At 37.5% G+C, this 23,954-nt stretch overlaps 1 protein-coding gene across 1 annotated transcript in view; it reads right to left on the reverse strand.

Annotated features, from left to right (window-relative positions):
- The window catches only part of LOC150080627 (dual specificity tyrosine-phosphorylation-regulated kinase 1A-like), a 332,070-nt gene extending 327,129 nt beyond the window's left edge, over positions 1-4,941 (reverse strand). The window contains exon 1 of the mRNA XM_090380761.1: positions 3,883-4,941. Coding sequence (XP_090236887.1) covers positions 3,883-4,009 — 127 coding nt within the window. The 5' untranslated portion in view covers positions 4,010-4,941. The remainder of the gene's footprint in view (positions 1-3,882) is intronic.
- Between the last annotated feature and the right edge of the window lie 19,013 nt (positions 4,942-23,954).

Genomic DNA, 23,954 nt, shown 5'->3' on the forward strand with positions numbered 1-23,954 from the left:
GAAGTTCTCTGAGCAGTGCAGAGAGGTGGCTGCCAAGGGGTTTGTCAATTTTATACAGGAACTTTGCTAGCAGGGATAAGGTGGTGATTATACCATTGTATGAGGCAATGGTCAAGCCACATCTTGCATACTGCATACAGATCTGGAAGCCTCATTTTAGGAAAGAGGTAGAGCTTCTATAATAGGTATAGAGAAGGGCAACAAGATTGGTGAGTGGAACAAAGGGTCACTCTTACCATGAAAGGCTTTGGTTCTGCAAATTAGTGTCAGAAGGTTGATTGCTAGAACAAACTTTCATCTGTTGTGGGAGTGGATAGCTTGAATAAATTCAAGGAAAAACAAAGAAACTTCTGGAGGGGATGGATAGCTGAAATGGGAAGAGTTTTTTTTTTTTTGTTGATGCTGTATAAAGTTTGCTTTCTTACATCATTTGCCACTACTAATATTAAAATAATGCTTCCTGAAAAAGCATTAAAGGAACTGTTGAAACCTTACTACAGATTTCAGGTAGTCCTGTAAACTGATCTTTACTACAGATTTTTTTTCCTTTATCTAACTAATTAATTTTAGCTAAAAGATCATAACTTTCTACATAGATCGAGAATATGCTCACAGTTCACTATACCAATAAGAGTCGCATCCATGATATATTTTCTTTATTTTAATGAAACCTCCAAAAAGTATTGGATCCTACACAGTACTTAATAGCACTCCTGCATGAGTTCAAGAACTGAGAGGGCAGTAGACTTAAATTTCTGTAGACTAATTTTTGAGAAAAAAATGTAAAGGAAGATTGTTCCAAAAAACAGAAGTAGAAGTTATCAAACAAGGAAAATTTGCTTATTTCAGTTTCAGGTTGAACAGATGCTGACTAGTTTTAAAGAGATCAGAGGAATTACAGATGCCAGTTCTGAAGAACAGTGCCCATGGAAGTATCTATAGAAAAGGTATGCAATAAAAACTGACATTTATGTGACAGAGGGATTCAGAGAGACTTTGTAAGAAATGGTTCATTAATTTACCTGACTGCCCTCTTCTGATCACTTCATATTCTATTCAAACTCCAATTCAAGCAGCTAATTTGATAAACTCTAAGGTAACTAAAAGCCATCATACTTATCATTCAATTACATAATTTTATCATCAAAAAATTAATCTATTTAATTCCAGTTAATATCATTAACTTGATTTCTCAAAATTTTTCAAATAATATATGAAACCTCTCTGTAAATCAAATGCAATTTCTTCCTGGAGTCTATAATATCTCATTCAACAATTCTTGCAGTATAGTGATAAACTTTCTAGGCAATGAAAGAAATCAAACACCAGATGACAGCAAAGCTAAAAGTACAGGTTCAAGGATAAAATCAATCTCTATAAGAAGTAAAAATTAACATGCATCTAATGCATGTTCATTTTTTACTTCAATCATTTAACCGAATACATTTTATCCACTTCTGTGAGCCCACATTCTTTTATGAATTTGCTTAATACAGCAAATAGCAATTCATTTGCCTTAAGAAATGCGAGTATATATTGATATAATATTTTTATATACCTTATTTTTCTGAAGTTTCTCAATCACTCAGCAATGATAAATGAGTGAAACCAGATTATCATTATAAAATGCCAATAGCTACTGTTGTACAATAAGATAGGGTTTGTCAGGCATTAATAATCCTTTGTGTGCCACCATGTGACATACAAGATTTTCTGCAGCATACTGGTAGTATTAAACATTTTAAATTTTTAGCATATTACGCTTTGGATATACTTGTACAAATGACACGCATAAAGATTTTGACACTTGTGATGAACATAAATAGCCCTCACAAGGAAAGAAAGTTGCAAGTCCCAGGTCTTAATAATAATTTTTTTTTTGTTTGTTGTTGCTTACATCTGTTGAGAAGTAAGTGTAGTATTTCTTTTGCAATGTAACCTGCATTTCTGCAACAATTCGTAAATGTTGTCAAAATGCCTAAACATTCTAGTATATATATATATATATATATGGTATAATATTGCAATGCGATAAGTTATCAATTTTCAGAATAGTTATTTCTTGGACTTTCATCAACTAAGGTTAACCAGGAAAACAATTAGTTTATTTTTATGTAGAGAGGATAGCTAAGTTTAGTATATGGTCCCAGATGAACAAAAAAGCATTTAGTACACCCTTCTCCACTTTTTGAAAATGTATTACCATAGCATCCATATAACTTTGTTCTTACTTGGAAATCTTTTGATGCATGCTTTGTTTTATTCCTCAATGCCTAAATTTTCTCTGCTAAATAATATAAGCAAAACAATCTAAAATTTTATAACTGGCTAGTCATCCTTGGCCATAACTATGGGAAGCCAGCTTCCAAGGGACTGACAGCAAAACTTAAATTTTTATCCAGGCCCATTCATTTGTAACAGGACTCGCATTTGGTTGGACCCTGAACATCAGCAATAATAAGAATCTTATTACAACATGCTGATAGTGTTCACAGATCACTGTGGAATCAACAGCAGCATAAAAATTAATGTTAATGAGAATATCCAACAACTAAAAACAGAAATCAGCATATTTTATAAGAATCAAATAATATTCTTGTTCTATTCATTTTACTAGAACATTAACAGCATTTAATTTACTAAATGTATAAGAAATATCAATGTCAGTGAAGAAAGATTTTTTTATATTACTCTGTACTCAGCATTTGCATTCAAGGCACGTTAGTGAATCTTCTCTGGGTAAGAAACGTGGATATAGCTTTCAGAAACGTTCATATGAAAATAGTAGACTTTCTATGAAAGACCCAGCAGCCACCACATGAAAACTCAAAAATGTGGGGGTCATTTCAACACTAGAGATATCTACAAGTTTTAATTTAAAAAAATCAAGGGAAATGAATGTCAGTTACAGGGTGACTTTAAAGTGCAAATTAAAATGATCCCAACACAAGGTACTAATGGATAAAAATAAAGCTTCATTTACTTCTGGTAGTCCAAACAATACCCAGACAATGTGCAACCAAGAGGAAAAATAACTATCAAAGAGTGGTTCAATGGTTTCCATTCTTTTAACATAGTAAGAAGAGGCTCCATGCTTTTCAGTTCCAAAATTAAACATAATAATTATACTGTCAGGGAATACTGAAAAATAAATTTCATCATAATTCAACTATCAATCTGATGAAGACAGAAATTAAAAAACCTGAATATATTTTGGGGTAATTGTTATGAAAAGCATTAAATATTCAACTAGTACACTTACTTATACATACAAACAGTAATGAATAAACCTCAAATTGTTCCTCCTTTAAAAAAGAAACTGCAGATAGTGTTTTTTTTTTTTTCTCCAGCACATAACCACCAAACACATAAATAATAAAAAGAGTAGACTATAATTTCACAAAACAAGCAAATTATATGTGTACTGTATATTAGTGGTCCTCAATCTTAAGCATCCTCAATGCATTATAAGAAAAACAAAATTCCACTTTTTTTTTCAAGAAGCAGAAAACAACATAAAATAGATGTTTATGCATATTTTACATATACTTGGTCAGGAATCTTTTTTTTTTTTTGGAAATTCTCAATTTTCCTTCTTTATGGTTTTTACTAATGTAATTATTTAAAAACACTAAATGACTTGTCCTAGATGGGCATGTGCTTGTGGTTTCAAAGCACTTAAGAACATCAGTAATATTCAATAAGTACCTCAAATGTGTGGCTAAAGCCATGTCAGCATACTCAACTTTAAAGGGTGTCAAAATAAATGTTTACCAATAAATTAATAAATATAATCGTCATTCTCTTAATTTTTTTTATATTCTTATAGATTAATGAGAGAAAAAAAATTCAATTCTTATTTAAAAAGGAAGCTTTACTCACTCTTGGTATAATTGTTTAGATGGAATTGATGATGTTGCTGTTGCTGGCTTTTCGACCATTCAACCTGTTCAATAAGTAGCACTTGATTATCTGGTGTGTCCATTGAGGGCCGCTGCTCCATTGCCATCCTTCAGCCCTCACCACAAACCAGCAACTTAAGTAATTATCAGATATCCATACAGAATTAGAAAACATTGGCCACCAGATACATTTATCACATGATTTTTACAATTATGTTTCACATATTAAAGATCTTGAAAATTTTTATTTTCTAATATGATTAATGATCCTTCTATATCAAACGATTACTAATTCCATGTCTACGATTTAAACAGAAATCCTAATCAACTCATGTGGTTCACTGCTTTCTTTACAAATGCAAAGTTCAACTATTTACAAATACCCAGATGAGCAAAATAAATTAAACTGGGGTTTAAATATTGTAATTAAGAACGTATTTTGAATCTTGTATGCCTTTTCAAAAGGTAAACGGCCAACCACTAACTGTAACAGTTTCTCAACGTTACCTGAAGATGCAAAATGCTTACTACATCCAAGGATGTGCACCTGCTTTCTGGAGGTCTTCAATTCGTTCGGAAGAACCAAGAAAATAATTGGGTGGGTATGCAATTAGGCAATTCAGGTCATTTTGAGTATTCCACGTGACTGCCATAAACTTAAGTTTCAGGGCGAATGTCTAACATAGTTGCAGATAGATGATTACTTTCGTCTGCTAACGTCAGCTGACAGTTTAGCCGCCATGAGAACTAACCTCAGTAAACATGGACGCCCGCGGCTTCATCTCAGCTGACATCACACATGCATACCGTCAACAGCTGCCATGAGAGGAGTAAAACAAGCACAACAATATTGCTGAAAGCTACTTAAATTAACTTCAGCAAACAGGTAACTAAAACATCACACACACATGTAGTTGAAGAAATTGGAACCTAAATGCGAGTAAGATATGGTACCGTAGTTTTCATAAATGAGAAAGCAGAACACTCATCCAATAACTACAGCTTCAACACATAACAAAATGTAAATATACAAGAAGTTCCGCAGCCGTATGATGGCTTCCAATTCGAAGTCAAAGAAGTCCAGGAAATCTTGCTATACCTATGATGCGACAAAACTTATGTTACAGTGGCGTTGATTGGCTGCTGCGAACTAAGCGCATCAGAGCTTGTGATACAAGTATCCAGTAGGAAAGTGTGGTAGTAATATCAGAATACGAGTGGCTAAACTGACAGGAAGTGCAGCGCCACACATAAATTGGGATATTAAAACATTTTAAAAGTTTTGCAATAAGAGTTATTTTCGTAAATAAGTCATGTTTGTTAGATTCCCAAACTTGTAATAGTAATAGTAATAGAGGCATGTGATGCAAGAAAGCAAGCGTATGAGCTTATGTAGCATCATAATACCAACGTAAGTTTTGAGTGCTTTTTTTTTTATCTACAATCAACACAGTTTACCTAAGCATCATTTCGCTCAAGGAACACCTTGAATTTAATATACACTCATTGTTCACTGAGTGACCACCTAACTAATACAAAGACTATATTGAGAAATATTAACATTCATTTTTCAAGTAACAGATCACCAATAAAAACAAGTTAGTTAATGTTTACAGTGGATTACATTTCAGGCTTTCGATCAAATACAAATTGTGACCCTCCCATTCTTCTCTTTTTCCCCTCTCATTCTTCAAGAATTTCTCTTTCAAGATTCATACACTCGGGAAGCACTGAAATGTTAACACCCAATCCATAATGGATGAGACGGTCACAATCTGGATATGGTCGAAAGTCTGAAATGTAATGCACTGTAAACATATTTTTATTGGTGATCTGTTACTTGAATAATGAATGTTAATCTTTCCCAATATAGTTGGTCACTGTCCTTCCCACACCGGGTGAAAATGGCCCGGATTCGAATCCCGTCGATGACGCGTGGAATTTTTAATGGGCTTTTTTTTTTTTTTTTTCACTCCGTGGCTGAGTTAGTCGGCCTCAGGTGTAGATAGCAAAGTTCATCCCTCAGAAACTGGGGTTTTTTCATCCAGAATAACAGACAAATCGACCAAAGAACACAGGGCATTAACAGACAAGACACACAACATGGCAGATGAATTTAATCATTTGGGTAGCCTAAAAATAATAGTTTTTTCCCTTATGGTAGCCATACAGGAGGAAGCGCCACTGTCTTCCTCAGGACACTGTATCCGACTTTTCGTACCGACCCAGCTGCTTAAAGCCTGAAGGCGAGGGATTTTATGCTGTACCACAGGGGTGGCCAACAAGTCTTTCGCGGCTTTAATTTCGGTCGATCACGACGAATTTTAATTATATATAAAAAATAGATTAAAAAAATTACTATATTAGGGTTACCCGTAAATGATTACATTAACCCGTATTCGTGTCTCTAAATTGCGTGTGTTCTCTGGTCGATTTGCCTGTTTTGCTGGACGAAAAAACCTCAGTTTCTGAGGGGGAAAACCTTGCTATCTACGCCTGAGACCGACTAACTCAGCCACGGAGTGAAAAAAGCCCATTAAAGTTTCTCGTGTCGTCAACGGGATTCGAACCCGGGCCTTTTCCACTTGGTGTGGGGAGGACGGTGACAATACCACTGTGCTACCCACGCAGACTGAAAAATAGATTAGTCAAAATCTAAATGTTATTATTATTAAGCGCCCCACTGCATACGCTTATTACAGATCCGTTGAACCACATGACCACTCTTGTCGCCGCGCAGCCGCTAGGCTTGTCTTGTGAAAATTCACGCAGTTACGTTGAGGAGAGCATAGCATATGTGTCGAATTCTTATTTGGCTTACTTAATATTAATAACTGGACAGTGCTTTTACGTTAATTTAACTACGAAAAGAGTAAAACTTAACATTTTCATCAAGAGTGGGAATGAGAATACGTTTTTGTAATGATAAAAGAAAAAGGTTATTATTTGATTTGCAATGCTACCGTGGCTATGCCCAAAAAAAGGAAATTTGGAAAGGCACTTCAAAGCGCTCCACGGTAAATACCAATCGGATTTTTCGCCTAATGGTGAACTTAGAAAAAATAAATTAAATTACTTAAATTCAGATTATTCGCACAACAAAATTTCTTCGTGACACCTAATTTACAATCTAAAGCAGTAACTGTAGCATCATTTAAACTAAGTCATCTTGCAAAAAAGTGCAAACCATTTTCTGATGGTCAATTCATCAAAAACGCATTTTTAAAAAGAACATATTCTCTTTTTGAAACTTTTAAGAACAAAAATGGAAATAAAAGTGCCCTTCAGGATCTGCAATTATCTTGAAATACTGTGATGCGAAGCATCGAAAAAATGTGTAAAAATATGAGCGAACAATTGAGTGCTGTATTGCTAATTGTGTGTCCTTTTCTTTACAACTGGATGAATCTACAGACGCAGTGATAAAGCTCAATTGCTCGTTGTTATTCGTATGGTTTTCGATATTTCTGCTACTAGAGAAGTACTGCTAGGTATGGTTTCATTAAAAGAAAGAACTAGAGGTCTTGATATATTTAACGCATTCAAAAATTTTATTAAAAAAATTAAATTACCACTATTTAAGCTCGTATCAATAACAACAGATGGAACTAAAGTAATGTCAGGGCATCTTAACGGATTCATTGTATTGTGCCAAAAAATCTGGGAATCTGTGAATTCCCAGATTTTTTGAGTTACCACTCTATCATCCACCAAAAAGTGTTAGCCAAAAAAAAGATTAAATACTAAAAGTATTATGGACATAGCTTTCAAAATGAATTCCATCACAGAACAATCTCTTAAAAGGAGACTGTTCAAAATGCACCTCGATGAAAATGAACCAGGTCTGATATTACACACAGATATGAAGGTCTGAGTCGGAGTAAGTTTCTACAGATTTCGAAATTTGCTGAATGAAATTATAAAAATTTGTCAATCAAAATGGAGATGATTATCAACAGCTGCAAGATACGATGTGGTTGTGTGATCTGGCTTTTTTGGCAGATTTTACCAATAAATTAAGTGATCTGAATTTGGAATAACAAGGAAAAAATAAAAATGTCGATGATATGATTAGTAGTATGTCTACATATAAATATCAATTTTCGGCAATGGCTAAGGATCTCAAAAAAGAAATTCCATCATTTTTCAAATATGTAAGATCATTTGCAAAAATATCCTGTTTTTGAATTTAATACTGAGAAATATGTTTCTGAAATTGAGAAAGTTGTGGATGATTTTGAAACCAGATTCTGTGATTTTAAAACAATTGAAGACATTGTTCAATATATTTCTTGTCCATTTAAGGTCGATTAAGATACGAAATAAATTGCAGAAAAAATCGCTGAGATTTTTCACAAGGAAAAAATATTACTTGTAAATTAAATTAAAACATTGCAAAATGATATCTTCCTAAAAAGCCAGCTCACCAGAAAAAGACTTTTGGAAATGTTTGCCGAGAAAAGTACTGTAAAAAAATGCAGTGAATTTTTAAATTCATGTTTTTGTTCCACATATTTATGTGAATCGGCCTTTTCGTAATTGACACAAAAAAAAAAAAAAAACCTTGCATACAGAAGATTCTTTATATATATACAGGGTGATTCACTACCAGTGCGACAAACTTGCAGGAGGTGTAGGGGCCACAAAGACGAATCGGAATCACATAGCATTGCAAGGTCCGAAATGCCTTCGTCATGCGGTAGAGGACGTTGAACGGGAGGTCGCGTGAACAGCGATCCCGCTGGAAGTCAGCATTTGCGAACCGTTTCTGTTGAAGAAACCAAGTAGCAAAAGTCCTCCGGAGTGGATAATCCGCAGGCTCCAATGATTGGACGCGTTGCAGATGGTATGAACTCGTTTGGTTTGTTGACAGTATCCTCCATACAGTGGATTGGGAAATACCCAATCGTTGGCCTATCCTTCGAGTACTCGTACTCGGATTGCCTTCTGCAAGACGTAGGACATTCTCCTCATTGTCTGGCGTCCTCGTCGTTCGCTCTCGATTCATGGTACCTCTCGTGAAACAACCAGTCTCACGTAACCTTCTGTGCACACGTGCGAAAATCGTATGATGAGGAGCACGCCTGCGCGGGAAACGTTCCTGGTACAAGCGCAGAGCAGCGCGCCCATTACAGTCCGTAGCTCCATACGCGAGGTGCATGTCGGCCAGTTCAACGTTTGAATACTCGTCCATCCTACTGACTCGGGAACCAGTTCGCAAATGCTGACTTCCAGCGGGATCGCTGTTCACGCGACCTCCCGTTCAACGTCCTCTACCGCATGACGAAAGGCATTTCGGACCCTGCAATGCTATGTGATTCCGATTCGTCTTTGTGCCCCCAACACCTCCTGCAAGTTTGTCGCACTGGTAGTGAATCACCCTATTTATTGTGTCTTAATGTAATTTGCCAAGCTTTCAAAATCGGGGATATACTGTGATAAGTTTATCTCGATTGCATATACCACTTTTGTACACAATAAATATTATATATATATATATATATATATATATATAATAATAATAATAATAAAGTAATAGAAAAGATGTAGGAAAGCAGAAAGAGATAAGACAGAGTTATAATAGAATAAGTTATGGCTCAGGGACACTGCTATCGCAAAAAGTACCCTACAGCCATAATGTCTATAAGATAAATGAACAAATTTATTTAGTGCAGAATATAATATATGATAAAAGGTAGAAGCAAAGAAAGTACAGTGTACCCTGGTAGCGAAAGGCTGTGTGAACGAAGTAGGGGGGGGGGGGAGTAAAGAATTCAGTAAGGGTAATAATTGAAAGAATATGTACCAAGTGAAAATTTGAACAAACGACCAAGGAGGAAATACATTGCCAAGTCTTTCATAATTTTTGTGTCTTCGTCAGAGGTCATCCACCAAAATTATGAAAAAATATAGCAATGTTCTTACTTCTGTTTCCGACATGTTCTGTATGCCAAAGCACGTGTAAGGGAACACGTGGTAAAATAATTTTGATAGGTAAAAAGTTAAAATTAATTATGATAGGTAAAAAGTAATTATGATAGGTAAAAAGTTAAAATTAAAAGTTAAAATTAAGGAAATTTTAACTTTTTACCTATCATAATTAATTTTAACTTTTTACCTATCAAAATTATTTTACCACGTGTTCCCTTACACGTGCTTTGGCATACAGAACATGTCGGAAACAGAAGTAAGAACATTGCTATATTTTTTCATAATTTTGGTGGATGACCTCTGACGAAGACACAAAAATTATGAAAGACTTGGCAATGTATTTCCTCCTTGGTCGTTTGTTCAAATTTTCACTTGGTACATATTCTTTCAATTATTACCCTTACTGAATTCTTTACTTCCCCCCCCCCTACTTCGTTCACATAGCCTTTCGCTACCAGGGTACACTGTACTTTCTTTGCTTCTACCTTTTATCATATATTATATTCTGCACTAAATAAATTTGTTCATTTATCTTATATATATATATATATATATATATATATATATATATATATATATATAATATTTATTGTGTACAAAAGTGGTATATGCAATCGAGATAAACTTATCACAGTATATCCCCGATTTTGAAAGCTTGGCAAATTACATTAAGACACAAACTTCACATAAACTAAAAATTTAAATATGTATGAATTTAAAATAATAATTCTGACTTGTATTTAATTTAAAAACAACATTTTTCATTTATGTGTTTATTAACTTTTTTAACCATGTGCAATGAACTTATTGAGATGGTAGATCGCGGCACGTTTTGAAGAAAAAAAGTCGTTCGGATCACAAATTAAGTTGGCCACCCCTGCTGTACCACACTCGATGCAGTATGATCATTATTTTTTTTTATGTTTAGGCCACCCAAATAATGAAATTCATTTGCCGTGCTGTGTGTCTTGTCTGTTAATTGCGTGTGTTCTATGGTCAATTTGTCTGTTTTGCTGACGAAAAAACCCAGATTCTGGGGGTAAAACTTTGCTATCTACACCTGAGACCGATTAACTCAGCCACAGAGTGAGAAAAGTCCATTAAAGTTCCTCGTGTCGTTGACGGGATTCGAACCTGGGCTTTTTCCACAGCCACAGAGTGAGAAAAGTCCATTAAAGTTCCTCGTGTCGTTGACGGGATTCGAACCTGGGCTTTTTCCACTCGGTATGTGGAGGACGGTGACGATACCACTGTACTACACACGTAGACTAGTATGATCATTATTTCAATTCAACATATCCATCTGCAGAAGTGGACCTGATTAGCCTCAAGTTACGTCCAGTGGTGGGTATTATTTCTTGGGAGTGACGCCAGATAGCGCAGGTAGCTGTTACTTCAACCTTGGTGTAGTAGATCAGACGAAGCGACTTTCCCGATTTGATTGTTTATTAATATTATTGTTCCAATCTCCTAGCGTGATGGACACGCACTCGCTCGTCCCAAGAAATCCAGCCCGATTCCGTCAGAGACTGGCAGACCAGCGTCATAAACACTGTGCCACACACCCCTTAATTAATAATGATAATAATAATAATAATAATCTTGTTTTATGGGATTTATTTTCCCCACTTAGAGGTACTGATACGAAGTGCATGGGGTGGTTGTGTCCAGTTACCATTATTAATGTTACTGTTGATACAGAAACTCTCTTAAAATCCCACAGATATTCAGGATTCCGGGCGTTCAAAGTTCCATATAAGTATGCTGTGAGAGGCCGATTGTTGCTAGGTTCTTATAGCGGCTCTTTGGCACCATGCCAGTAGTGTACGCAATGATCGGGATGGTCGTTATTTATTCCATACGCCATATGTTTTTGACTTCCTGTCTTATGTCTCTCCGAGCGGGTAGCACAATGGTATCATCACCGATACCATTGTGCTACTCGCGCATACTGGGTGGATAAAGCCCGGGTTCGAATTCCTTCGATGACGCCAGGAACTTTAATGGACTTTTTTCATCCGTGGCTGAGTTAGTCTGTCTCAGGTGCGTAGATAGAAAGGTTTCCCCCCAGAAACTGGGGTTTTTCGTCGAGCAAAACAAGCAAATCGACGAGAACACACGCAATTTACGAACATAATACATGCTAAGGTGTATGTAAGAAATTACAGGTGGCCCTAATAAAATAATTTAAATTTGCTTTGGTCAAGTATAGCTTAAATATTGTCAGTGTTTCTTAAGATGGAATTTAAATGCAGACCTATTTGATGCGCAGCTTATTATTATAATTATAAGTCTCATTGGATTACTGCCTGGAGTGAACTAATGTGTACATAAAAACTTAAATCTAATTGTTAATACAGTAATGTAACTTTACTGATTATTTTATTTGGATGACAGCTGACATGCTTATCTACCTCTATGACTAAAGGGGGTTGTCTTGTTTCGGACAAAGATCGCATTTATCTTTAGCTCCGTTAGAGCCTTGTATATTTCACCACTAATTTTTTTTTTTTTCTCTTCAAGTTGGACGGCCGACCAGGCTACCCGAGTGGGTAAAGTACTTGCCCGGCAACCCAAAGGTCGCGGGTTCGATTCCCGCCTCGGGCTTGGATCAAAATACTGCAAAAACCTTGGGAGGTGCAATATGGCCACAGAAGCCAATGCGCCAACAACTACCAAATCAAAAAAAAAAAAAAAAAAAAAAACAAGTTGGACAACCTGTGGGATAGAATACATCTATTGGTATTTCACTACCTTCAATTGATGCTAACTTGGTGCATACACCAATGAGCCAAAACATTATGACCACCTACCTAATATGATGTTGGTTCTCAACTTGCAGCCAAAACAGCTCGTACCCGGTGAGGCATGGACGCTACAAGATTTCTAAATGTGTCTTGTGGTATCTGGTACCAACACGTAACCAGCAGATCCTTTAACCTCTGTAAGGTCGGTGGTTGAAACGCCTCAGAGAGGAGTTGCCGTTCCAACACACACCACAGATGCTCGATGAGATTGATGTCTAGGGAACTTGGACGCCAGGGCAATACCTGGAAGTCTTCCTCATGTTCTTCGAACAATCAGGGCGGTGTTGCATGGCGCATTATCGTGCTGAAAGACGGCACCACCAGATGGGAAGACCGTAGCCATGAAAGGGTGTACCTGGTTAGCAATGATGTTTAGGTAAGCGTAAAGTGTATTTAGGGTCAGAAGGCACCAGGGGGTTTTCCCCATGTCCGCGTAGCTTTCATTGTGGGTGTCAAAGTTCACTGTTAAGGCCAGAGATTTAAATCTGTGTGGGCTTTGAATATGTGTAGTATTATGTACCGTTGTTCTTCTGGTCATTTAGCCATTGGAACCCACCATACTTGGTCTTCCTCTTGGAGGCAGCCAAGGTACCAAGTAGCTCTATGTCTGGTAGGCCCTGCCACCTAATTTCCTGAGATTTCAGTGGCTAGGGCGTATGTAAGAAGAAAAAAAAATAGTGGGGGTGAGCGCTAAGATTGGAAAAGCCAAACTGATTATAAACGATGTAATTTGTACGTAATTAAACTTTCGAACTTGTGTTGGGCGCAGACTTGAGTATTGGTAGAGTAGGGGTGGGAGACTGAAGCCTGGGGAGTGAGACGTAGAAATATGGGGACGATAGAGAAGGCGACTCCAATATGTCAGTGAGGTTAGCCAGACCCTACTAGGAGGACAGAGGGGGAGGCAGGGGGAAAGAGAACTGTCTTCTCGCCCTGCCAGGGAACAGGTGTAAAGGCACCATGCAAGAGAGCGCAGAGCAGATCGCCCATGTAGTGTGCCAAGGACAAATCGCCTCCTGTCATCGTCAGTTGGTTAACATCTGGTCCTGAAAGGTGTCCACGTCTGTGATGAGGTCAATGTCACGTTGGTTCGAGTCCATAAGTGTCAGGTCCGAGTGTGCTGTTCATCTGTCGTCTGTCGTGATCCAGTGGTTGATATATAAAATCATTCGTGATCTTGAGCACCTATTAGTGTCAGGTCCAGGAGGAGGTCAAATCCGGTAGTATTGTCACATATGTAGTAATTAATGGGTGCTGCTCTTCGTGGACTAATGTCCCACAGGGTTCGGTGTTGGGTCCTCTGTTGTTTTCTATATATTTATCAATGATATTGATGAAGGTATATCAGGCTTAGTGCCGAAGTTTGCAGATGATACAAAGTTGGCAGGGTTGTTAATGACAGTGTGCTACGGCAACAGGATCTAGATAATTTGAGCAGATGGGCTAAGAAGTGGCAACTGAAGTTTAACCTTGACAAATGCAAAGTGCTGCATATGGATAGAAGTAACCTCAGAGAAACGTACCAACTGTGTGGTAGTAGTAGTAGTAGTAGTGGCATGTGATGCAAGCAAGCAAGTGTATGAGGTTATGCAGCATCAGCCAAAAAAAAAAAAAAAAAAAAAAAAATCACACCATTGCCTCCAAATGCCTGTCCAGTTCCTCCTTAAATTTATTCAACCTATCAACTTTCACAACGACATATGGAAGTTTGTTCCAGCAATTAACCACCCGCTGGCTAAAGGCAAATTTCCGCACATCTATTCTACATCTGTCTTTTCTTAATTTGAATTTATGCCCCCTAAGGTTCGTAATCTGAACAAGTGGAAGGATTGTGGGGGGTGAGTAAAAGTTTATTTTTTTATTACACTGAAAATCCTATTGCTCAAAGGGGCCTACAATTATATTATATTACGTTATAATTTTTTATATCCCCTTATTTTAACCCCTCCCACTTTAACACCTGACTTGATTGATTTCAGAAAATTCCCAGACTCACGGGGACCCCAAATATATTAAAGTATTCTTCCACTGGACTGGCTGAGTTTAGAAATGACAGACACACACACAAGAATGTAGAATGTAAAATTTTTTTTTATTGTCATATCATATATAAGAAAATTACAATAACCTTTAACAGAATACAGTATTTAGTTTGACACTTGTTATTTTTCTAATTTTTAAATGTGTATATATCTTGTAATTTACAGTCAACCTTGTTATCAAAAGAACTACTAAATCCTAATACTTATATATATCTACATATATATATATATATATATCATTGTGTCTCTTCATGTTGCTCTACAAAGATTTCAGTAGGTCCGGCCATTTATTACCCCTCACAACGCACAATCTGTCTCTTTGCTCCTTAACAGTCCATGTAAGTCAATAAACCACCATCAGCCAATGAACAGACAAAATTATAATTTCATAAGTGCTCGTTTCCCAACTTATTAGGAAATACATATATATTCATTCAAGAATCCTTCCTTGCAAACATGTCAACAGTCAACAATATCCAACCAATTTACTTAGTTACCTTTCCGTTCAATTAATCCACTATTTCATAATTAGGGCTAGATGCTCATTTAATTGTTTACCTGTTTAATCATTTTCTACCCCAAATAAGTTATACTCACAGCAATTTAACATTCACAATAGTTCAAGGACAAAATTTTTACTTCCAACTACAGATTAACTTACTCTTAAATTGCACTACTCTGATCTCTATACTAAATTGAATTATCACTCCTTAAGTATTACACTCGTTCAAATATATATATATATATATAGTTAGTACTTTGACATTCTCTCTTAAAATTTATAGCGTCCTCCTAGAGTCCTTTTCATTATTAAATTAGTTCCCCTTTTTACAAATTATATTTTCAGTACTTATTCTAGCACTTACGCAATGGTCTGGTATTCCTCCCTGCTCGGTCTCTCTTCCTATCTGCTCGGGGTGAGGACTGGAAAGCGAAAGGTTGCTCATCCGGGGAACACAGTAATCTATCCTGGGTTTCTCTACCGGGTACTGCACGGCTGAAGATAATACCGGATCTTATCTCCTTTCTTCCTCCATCTGCTTTGCGTCCGAGGACTGGGATACCTTCCGGGTCGACTAGTCACTCAACTGCTCAATCGAGAAATTTGCCTCTAGGGCGTTTCACCATTCTTCCTCCATAGACTGCATTAACTTCTTCAAGGGAACGATACTTCCGACTCTAGACTTTCACAGAATAAATTCTTATAATAAATTCTCCCACTACAGCTTCCATCTCCCCAGGACTGCTTCCACCACCCAACTTAGATCACGACTCCTCTTCTCACTCTCTCCACCACAAAAACTCCTCTCCGAATGAACCCAGTATCAATTTTTTCTTTCCTTCTCTCCTTTCTCTCAAAATTCCCACCGCTTTCTTCCTGGCCAATCGTTGACTTCCCCATCCTTTCCTTCGTGATCCTATTCGTCTCCCTTCATTTCCGTGGGCGTGTTTTCTTTTTCCTAGTGTGACCGAACTTCCGTTAGTCTGGAAATTACTGGCACATTCTAGAAATTAAATGTAAGTTCCGGTCAGCTAAGAGAGTTTCAGGCTTTCTTTGTGACCTCAACCCCATTACTACGTCGCCCACACCTGCTAGAGGTCGAACCGTGAAATTTATTAATAGGGCCACTTCCGCACTCAGTGCCCTTTCTATAGAGTATATGCTCCTGTCTTAAGTGGGATTTGTTTCGGTCCATTATAATTACTTTTACTGACTCGCTTAAGGAATTCTTTACAACCCAGATATAACTAACTGGGAGTGTCTGGAATAACCTTCGAATTTCAGTGTTTCTTAACAAATGATACTTGACTGAAACTAACTATATACGCCACAATTAATTCTTCCAATATTTAACAAACTTTATAATTTATTGTAAGGCTGGGTCCTTACAGGATCCCATCAGAATTCAGCGTGCTCAACCCATTCAAGGCCTTATGCACCACAATCAGATCTCCGCGCAGGTGCCTAGTCTCCAGCCACTGCAATTTGCAGAACTTAAGCCTCTCTTGGTAAGAGGATCCCTTCATTCCCCTCACCACTCTTGTTGCCCTTCTCTGTACACGCTCAAGTAAATCTACATCCTTCCTAAAATGAGGCCACCAGGCCTGTACGCAGTACTCAAGGCGTGGCCTGACCATAGGCTTATACAGAGGGATAATCACCTCCTTTTCCCTGCTAGCAAAATTCCTATATATCCTTGACAAAATCCCATGACCTGCCCTGGTTGCCTGTCTGCATTGCTCAGAAATCTTTATATCTGACTGCACAATTACTCCAGGGTCTTTTTTATTTTCTACCACCTTAAGTGTAGTACCACATAGTTGGTACGTTTCTCTGGGGTTACTTCTACCCATATGCATTACTTTCCTTTTGTCAATGTTAAACTTCAGTTGTGACTTCTCAGCCCATCTTCCCAAATTTTCTAGATCCTGTTGCAGTAGCACACTATCATTACTGTCATTAACAACCCTGCCAAACTTTGTATCATCTGCAAACTTCGACACTAAGACTGATATACCTTCATCAATATCATTGATAAATATACAAAACAGCAGTGGACCCAGCACCGAATCCTGTGGAACTCCACCAATAACATTACTCCACGAAGAGCAGTGCTCATTGACTACCACCCTCTATCTTCTCTCACTGAACCATCCTTTTATCCCATTGTAGCAACTTACCCTTAATACCATTCTGCTCCAATTTGTACAGTAGTCTTCCATCCACAACAGTGTCAAAAGCTTTCCTGAAATCCAAGAATATGATATCAAAATTATTTTTTGCATCCAGTTCCTTTGTAACCACATCATAATATCCTATCAAATTTGTCAGACAAGACTTTCCTTTAACAAAACCATGCTGTGTCTGAATTATTGCTGCAGTCTTGTCCAGATGATCCTGCAATGCATCTTTAACCAGGGACTCCATTATTTTACCCGGAACAGAAGTTAAACTAACTGGTCTGTAATTACTCGTGTCACCCTTCGATCCCCCTTTGTGAATTGGGGATACATTTGTACATCTCCAGTCCGTGGGAACCTCCCCTGAGTCCAAGGACGCTCTCATAATTATGGCTAAGGGTTTGCTTAGTTGCTTTGCCGCCTCCTTTAATATAACTGGATAGATGTCATCCACCCCCAGGTGCTTTTCTTATGTTTTTATGGTACACTTAAGGTGCTAGAAAATGAAAAAGACCTGGGAGTAATTGTGCCGTCAGATATGAAGTTTTCTGAGCAATGCAGACAGGCTGCCAGGGTAGGTCATGGGGTTTTGTATATAGAAATTTTGCTAGCAGGGAAAAGAAGGTGATTGTCCCTCTGTATAAGGCAATGGTCAGGCCACGCCTAGAGTAATTCGTACAGGCCTGGTGGCCTCATTTTAGGAAGGATATAGATTTGCTTGAGCGTGTACAGAGAACAGCAACAAGAGTGGTGAGTGGAATGAAGGGATCCTCTTACCAAGGGAGGCTTAAGTTCTGCAAATTGCAGCAGCTGGAGACTAGGCACCTGCGTGGTGATCTGTTTGAGGTGTATAAGGCCTTGAATGGATTGAGCACGCTGAATTCTGATGGGATCCTTCCACTTGTTTAGATTACGAACCTAAGCGGGCATAAATTCAAATTAAGAAAAGACAGATGTAGAATAGATGTGCGGAAATTTGCATTTAACCAGTGGGTGGTTAATTGCTGGAACAAACTTTCATCTGTCGTTGTGGAAGTTGATAGGTTAAATAAATTTAAGGACGAACCAAACAGGCATTTGGAGAGAATTGTGTGATCTTTTTTTTTTTTGTCTGATGCTGCATAAACTCAGCTCATACACTTGCTTTCTTGCATCACATGCCACTCATCATCATCATCAGCCATTTTCAATCCACTGCAGAATGAAGGCCTCTCCAGCAACTTTCCAGTTCCTCCTGTTTTGAGCACTGGCCATCCATTTACTACTCAAAAACTCATGAATTTCATCTATCCATCTCCGCCTTTGTCTTCCAGGTTTTCTTCTAGCTCCTCTTGGGTACCATTCTCTTATTTTCTTAGTCCATCTGTCATCATGTCTTCTAGCTATGTGTCCTGCCCAAGACCATTTTAGTTCTTTAGTTTTGATAAGAATGTCCTTTACTTGAGTTTGCTGCCTAATCCATGTGTTTCCCTTCTTATCTAACAGTCTGATTCCCAATATAATTCGTTCCATTCTTCGCTGTGTAGTTCTTAGCTTCTCTTCCATTCTTTTGGTGAGTGCCCAAGTTTCACTTCCATAAGTCATGGTGGGGAGTATACATTGGTTCATTATTTTACGTTTCAGACAAACTGGGATATTGCTCTTCAGTATGTGACTATATTTCCTGAATGCTATCCATCCAAAATTTATTCTTCTCTTGACTTCCAGCCATTTATCATTATTACAGCTAATAACTTGTCCCAGATAAGTATATGACTCCACCTTTTCAATTACTGCTCCTTCAATCATTATTTCCCTTTCCGTGGCATACTTGTTCATCATTACTTTTGTTTTAGCCATATTCATCTTTAGTCCAAAATCCTTACTAACTGTGCATAACTGATTAAGATTTTCCTCTAATTCTTTGGGATTGTGGCTTATGACCACAATGTAATCTGCAAATCGTAAATGGTTTAGGTACTCTCCGTTCACATTGACTCCTTTCTGCGACCAGTCTAATCTTCTGAAAGCTTCCTCAACGGCAGCAGTAAACAGCTTCGGAGATATTGTGTCTCCTTGTCGGACTCCTTTCTCGATTTTAAATTTCCTACTGTCTTTGTCTAGTCTAATAAAGGATGTAGCACTCTCATATATTTTCTTCAAAATCATAATATATGGAGTATCTATGCCTTGTCTTTCCAGTGCCCCAAACATTGCCTTATGCTGTATGGAGTCAAATGCCTTTTCATAATCCACAAATGCCAGGCATAATGGTGTTTTATATTCATTTGCTTTCTCCATTAGCTGTGATATTACGTGAAGGTGATCCATAGTTGAGAATCCTGTCCTAAAGCCAGCTTGCTCTTTCGGTTGATTCTCATCAAGTATTCTTTCTAATCTGTTAGTAATGACCCTTGTGAACAACTTGTAGATATGGGATAACAAGCTAATTGGTCTATAATTTCCAATTTCTGATTTATCTCCTTTCTTATGCAGCAAAACTATGATTGCATTATTCCACTGCTTAGGCATCACACCTTTTATAATGCACTTTGTGAAGAGCCTTGCCAGTTTTTGTGTTATGTCTCTTCCTCCCAATTTTAACAACTCTACAGTAACTTCATCTTCCCCCGGGGCTTTCCGATTCTTCATTTTCTTCAATGCATGTTCTACCTCATCAGGAAGAATACCGGGTATGTCGGATGTGTTGCTACTTTGCAATCCATCTTCCCCACTGCTGGTATCATTCCCTCGCTCCTTGTATAATTCTCTATAGTAGTCTTCTGCTATTTGAATTATGCCTTCTCTGCTGTTTATAAGTACATCATCGCTATTCTTCAGTTTCAGTATCATTTGTCTTTCTGTATTACTGCTCATGGCTGCTGATTTAAATCCTTTGTTTTCCCTTAATGCTTGTTCTACTTTTCTTGTGTTAAATTTTCTTATGTCCTCTCTGAGTCTCTTTCTAATGGCTTTGCATAACTCAGTATACTCAATTTTCTCCTTGTCAGTGTTTTTCTTGCTCTTCATTTGTCGTCTTTGGTTCATCATGACAAGTGTTTCTTGACTAATTTTTTCTTCTTTGGATTTGTGTTTCCCTATAGGTTTCTTGGGCTTTATCACTTTCAGAAAGTTGTAATATTCCTCGTCGATATCTTGTTCCTGAGCAGTCTGCAGAAGCTCAAACTTGTTCTTCAGTTCCAGTTCATACTGCTTTTTCTCCTCCTCTGTTATTTCAAAGACCTTTGTATTATTTACTCGAGTCAGTTTTTTCCTTTCCTTTCCTACATCTATATCAAGTGTACATCTTACCATTCTGTGATCACTTCCAACATTTACCTTATTCAGGACGGTAACATCATTCACAATATATCTTCTGTTAGTGAGGATGAAGTCGATTTCATTAGTTGTTAATCCATTTGGACTCTTCCATGTCCACTTTCTGTTCACCCTTTTCTTGAAAAAAAGTGTTCATTACTGACATTCCTTGAGATTCTGCAAATTCCACAAGTCTTTCACCTCTTTTATTTCTTTCACCAATTCCAAAATTTCCTATAGTTCCTCTTTCTGCGCTGTTTTGCCTTTTTCCAACCTTAGCATTGAAGTCCCCCATAATAATAGTGTAGTGGGTTTTCTGCTCATCTAGAAGACTCTCAATTTCAGTGTACATTTCTTCAACCTCTTCATCATCATGGCTCGATGTTGGTGCATAAATCATTATAATCTTTAGCTTGTACCTCTTAGAAATCTTGAGTATTAGTCTTGACACCCTTGGTGACGTACTTTTGAATTCCAAAATGTTGTTTTTAAAATCTTTATGGACCAGAAACCCAACTCCACCTTCACTCCTTTCACTGTTTCCATTGGTGTACAGCAGATTTCCACTTGATAAACTTATAAGTGATTCATTTCTTCTTCTTGTTTCAGCCAAACCGTTTCAGCCACATGCCACTACTACTAATTAACTTTTATTTTGTTTTATCTATTTTAATTTATTTATATACAGTATATAATTTTTCCCTTTTCTTTTTTTTTCTCTTCTTTTTCTTTTACTTTATTTATTTATTTTTTAATATATTTTATTTTTACTTTGTGTAATTTTTTTTTTATTCTCTTCTATTTTCTTTAGTCGTATCGGCTGGAGAAAATAGAAGGAAGTCTGGGAAACTGTTTTTTATTATTATTTATTTATCTTATTTTATTTAATATAATTTTACTTCACCATCATTTTATTTATTTATTTAGTTTATTAGCAATTTCCTTGTTTTTTTTTACTTTGTATCTAATATACATTTTTTTTTATTTTTTTAAATACTCTTTTATTTTATTTTCATTTTTTTATTTCATATTTTATTTATTTTATTTATTTTTTTTCCTACTCTTCTCTATAAATTTTTATCTTAGTTTATTTTACTTTTTTGGTTTTTTTAACTACCTTTTTTCTTTTATTTTTTTATGATTTTATTTATTAATTTTTTCCTCTATGCTAGTACCCTAAGTTTGGGTAGCTGTGGGTATGGGATTTGCTGGCAGCCACTGGTATAGCACTATCTCCAGTGGGTGCGGGGCTTTTCCCTCTTCAGGGCAGACAAAGATTGTAATGGTCTGTCTCCACTTGTCTAAGGACATATCTAGTTGTGGCCCACCTCCTCGTGGTGCAGACGGGCATCGGACACGCTTTACTGTCACCTTGCCTGCACAGTGGCAAAGAGGCCAGAAACAACTAAAAAATACATAATATACACAAACATAACACTACACGTTTCTGGCCGCTCTATAGAGTTTTGTATCATCACAGAGTAACAGGGCGGAGGTGTACTTATGTTCCTGGAGCCGCTATACAGAAGATACTATAAATGTCTACATGATCCTGTCTTGAAACCATAATTAGTTAGGCGAAGCAAGGCCTACCGCATTGTAATGCTGTTGGAGTCGGTAGTGACCACTGAAAGCAAGACTGTTGGACAATATGAATCGGGGAGGTCTGGGGGTTTTGATGGATTTTTCAGTATAAGTTTTGCATTTGCCATTTTCCAAAGCTGTGGGAAGCAGCTGGTCTGAAGGCAGGTGTTGAATAAGTTGAGGTGTAGATCGGGAGCGATCTCCACTGCTTTTTACATTATTTCGGGTTCGAGTAGGTCTGGTCCTAGACATTTGTTCCCTTTCATGTTTGCTGCAGCATTGATGAGTTCCTCCCTGCTGAAGAGCGGCTCAGTTGTCTGAGTTCTGTAGTCCTCATTTTCCTTGCATATAAGCAGTTGCTCACTGGTTGTTTGGTCTGCTTCTAGCTTGAAGACTGAATTTAGGATGTTGACTTCTGAGTGTTCCTAGGTTGGTGTCAGATCCCCATTGGTAGTCTTGTTGCCATGTTGACTTTGCCCCTGGGGAGTGTGTTGGTGGCGATTTTGTACACCATCCCCCATTGATCGTTTTTGCCCATTCTCGAGACCATTTGTTCCCAAGACTCCTGTTTAGTTTAATGGATTTGCTCCGTGTATGCATTCCTGGCTTCTCTATATTGCTGGTGGAGGGCCCTGACCTCCACTGCTGGGTAGGTTCTTCTGGCTTTGCATCGTATTTGGGTTTCTTTTCTCAGAAACCCAAATGTGCTGCCACATAATTTCCTGAGATTTCAGCAGCTAGGACCTAAAAAAAGGAAAAAAAAACCGCTATTGATAGGGGTCAGCCAAAAGGAGTACTGGTTATGCGATTTGATGTTATTAAGTTTTTGGATGTAAGGCTCAAGCAATTTAGAGATGATTCGGATGCTTGTCGCAAGTTAGAAAAGGAGGGGGAGACTGAAGGCTGGGGGGGAAAGACAAAGATAAGGAGTCCATAGAGAAGATGACCCACAAAACAGTGGAGCAGGCCCAAGCCCCACCAGAGGGGAGACCAGGGGTATCCTCCCCCACATGCAGGGTGGAGGCAAAGGACCACGCAAGGGAGCGTGACAAGGAAAGCTTAATGGTATGAGCCATATACTGGACATGGCTCTTTCAACTCCAAACTCTTTCAGTTCAGAATAAGCAATACCGATTCTTGCCTTTGTCTCCAACTGGAAGACTGGAACCACCTGCTCTATCACTGCCATCTTTATGCTGACCTACAGAAATCCCTACAAGACTGTATAAACACCTTCCCACATGGCAACGAAAAACATCTAGTAGAGTGCTTAACACCTTGGAATCCTGCAACAATTTACATCTGATTTATTTACTAGAAGAAGACTTCTGTTGGCTAATCCTGCTTCAGCTTCACCTCCTACGGTGACTCCAGCACCTTCAATAATGTCAGCCTCAACAGTGAGCGGTGTTTGCAAAGATAAAATATTGTCACCTTGAACAGCTGTTAGAACATCACACAGATCAAGTTTTTTTTTTTTTTTACTTTTAACTCCTCAGGCCTGTGCAACCCGAGGATTGGTGGCACCCACTGTAATTGCACTGCCTCCACTGGGTGCGGTGTTTGTCCAATCTTAGACAATTCACTTTTATTTTTTTTTCTTTTAAATTTATTTTTATATATATATATATATATTTTAATATATTTTATTTATTTATTTTTGTTTTATTTTTTTTCTTCTAAAAAATGGAAAACCCAGTTTCCCAGAC

Source organism: Mastigoproctus giganteus, chromosome 9, assembly GCF_048544385.1.
Source record: "Mastigoproctus giganteus isolate SK-2022 chromosome 9, ASM4854438v1, whole genome shotgun sequence".
Lineage (NCBI taxonomy): Eukaryota > Metazoa > Arthropoda > Arachnida > Uropygi > Thelyphonidae > Mastigoproctus > Mastigoproctus giganteus.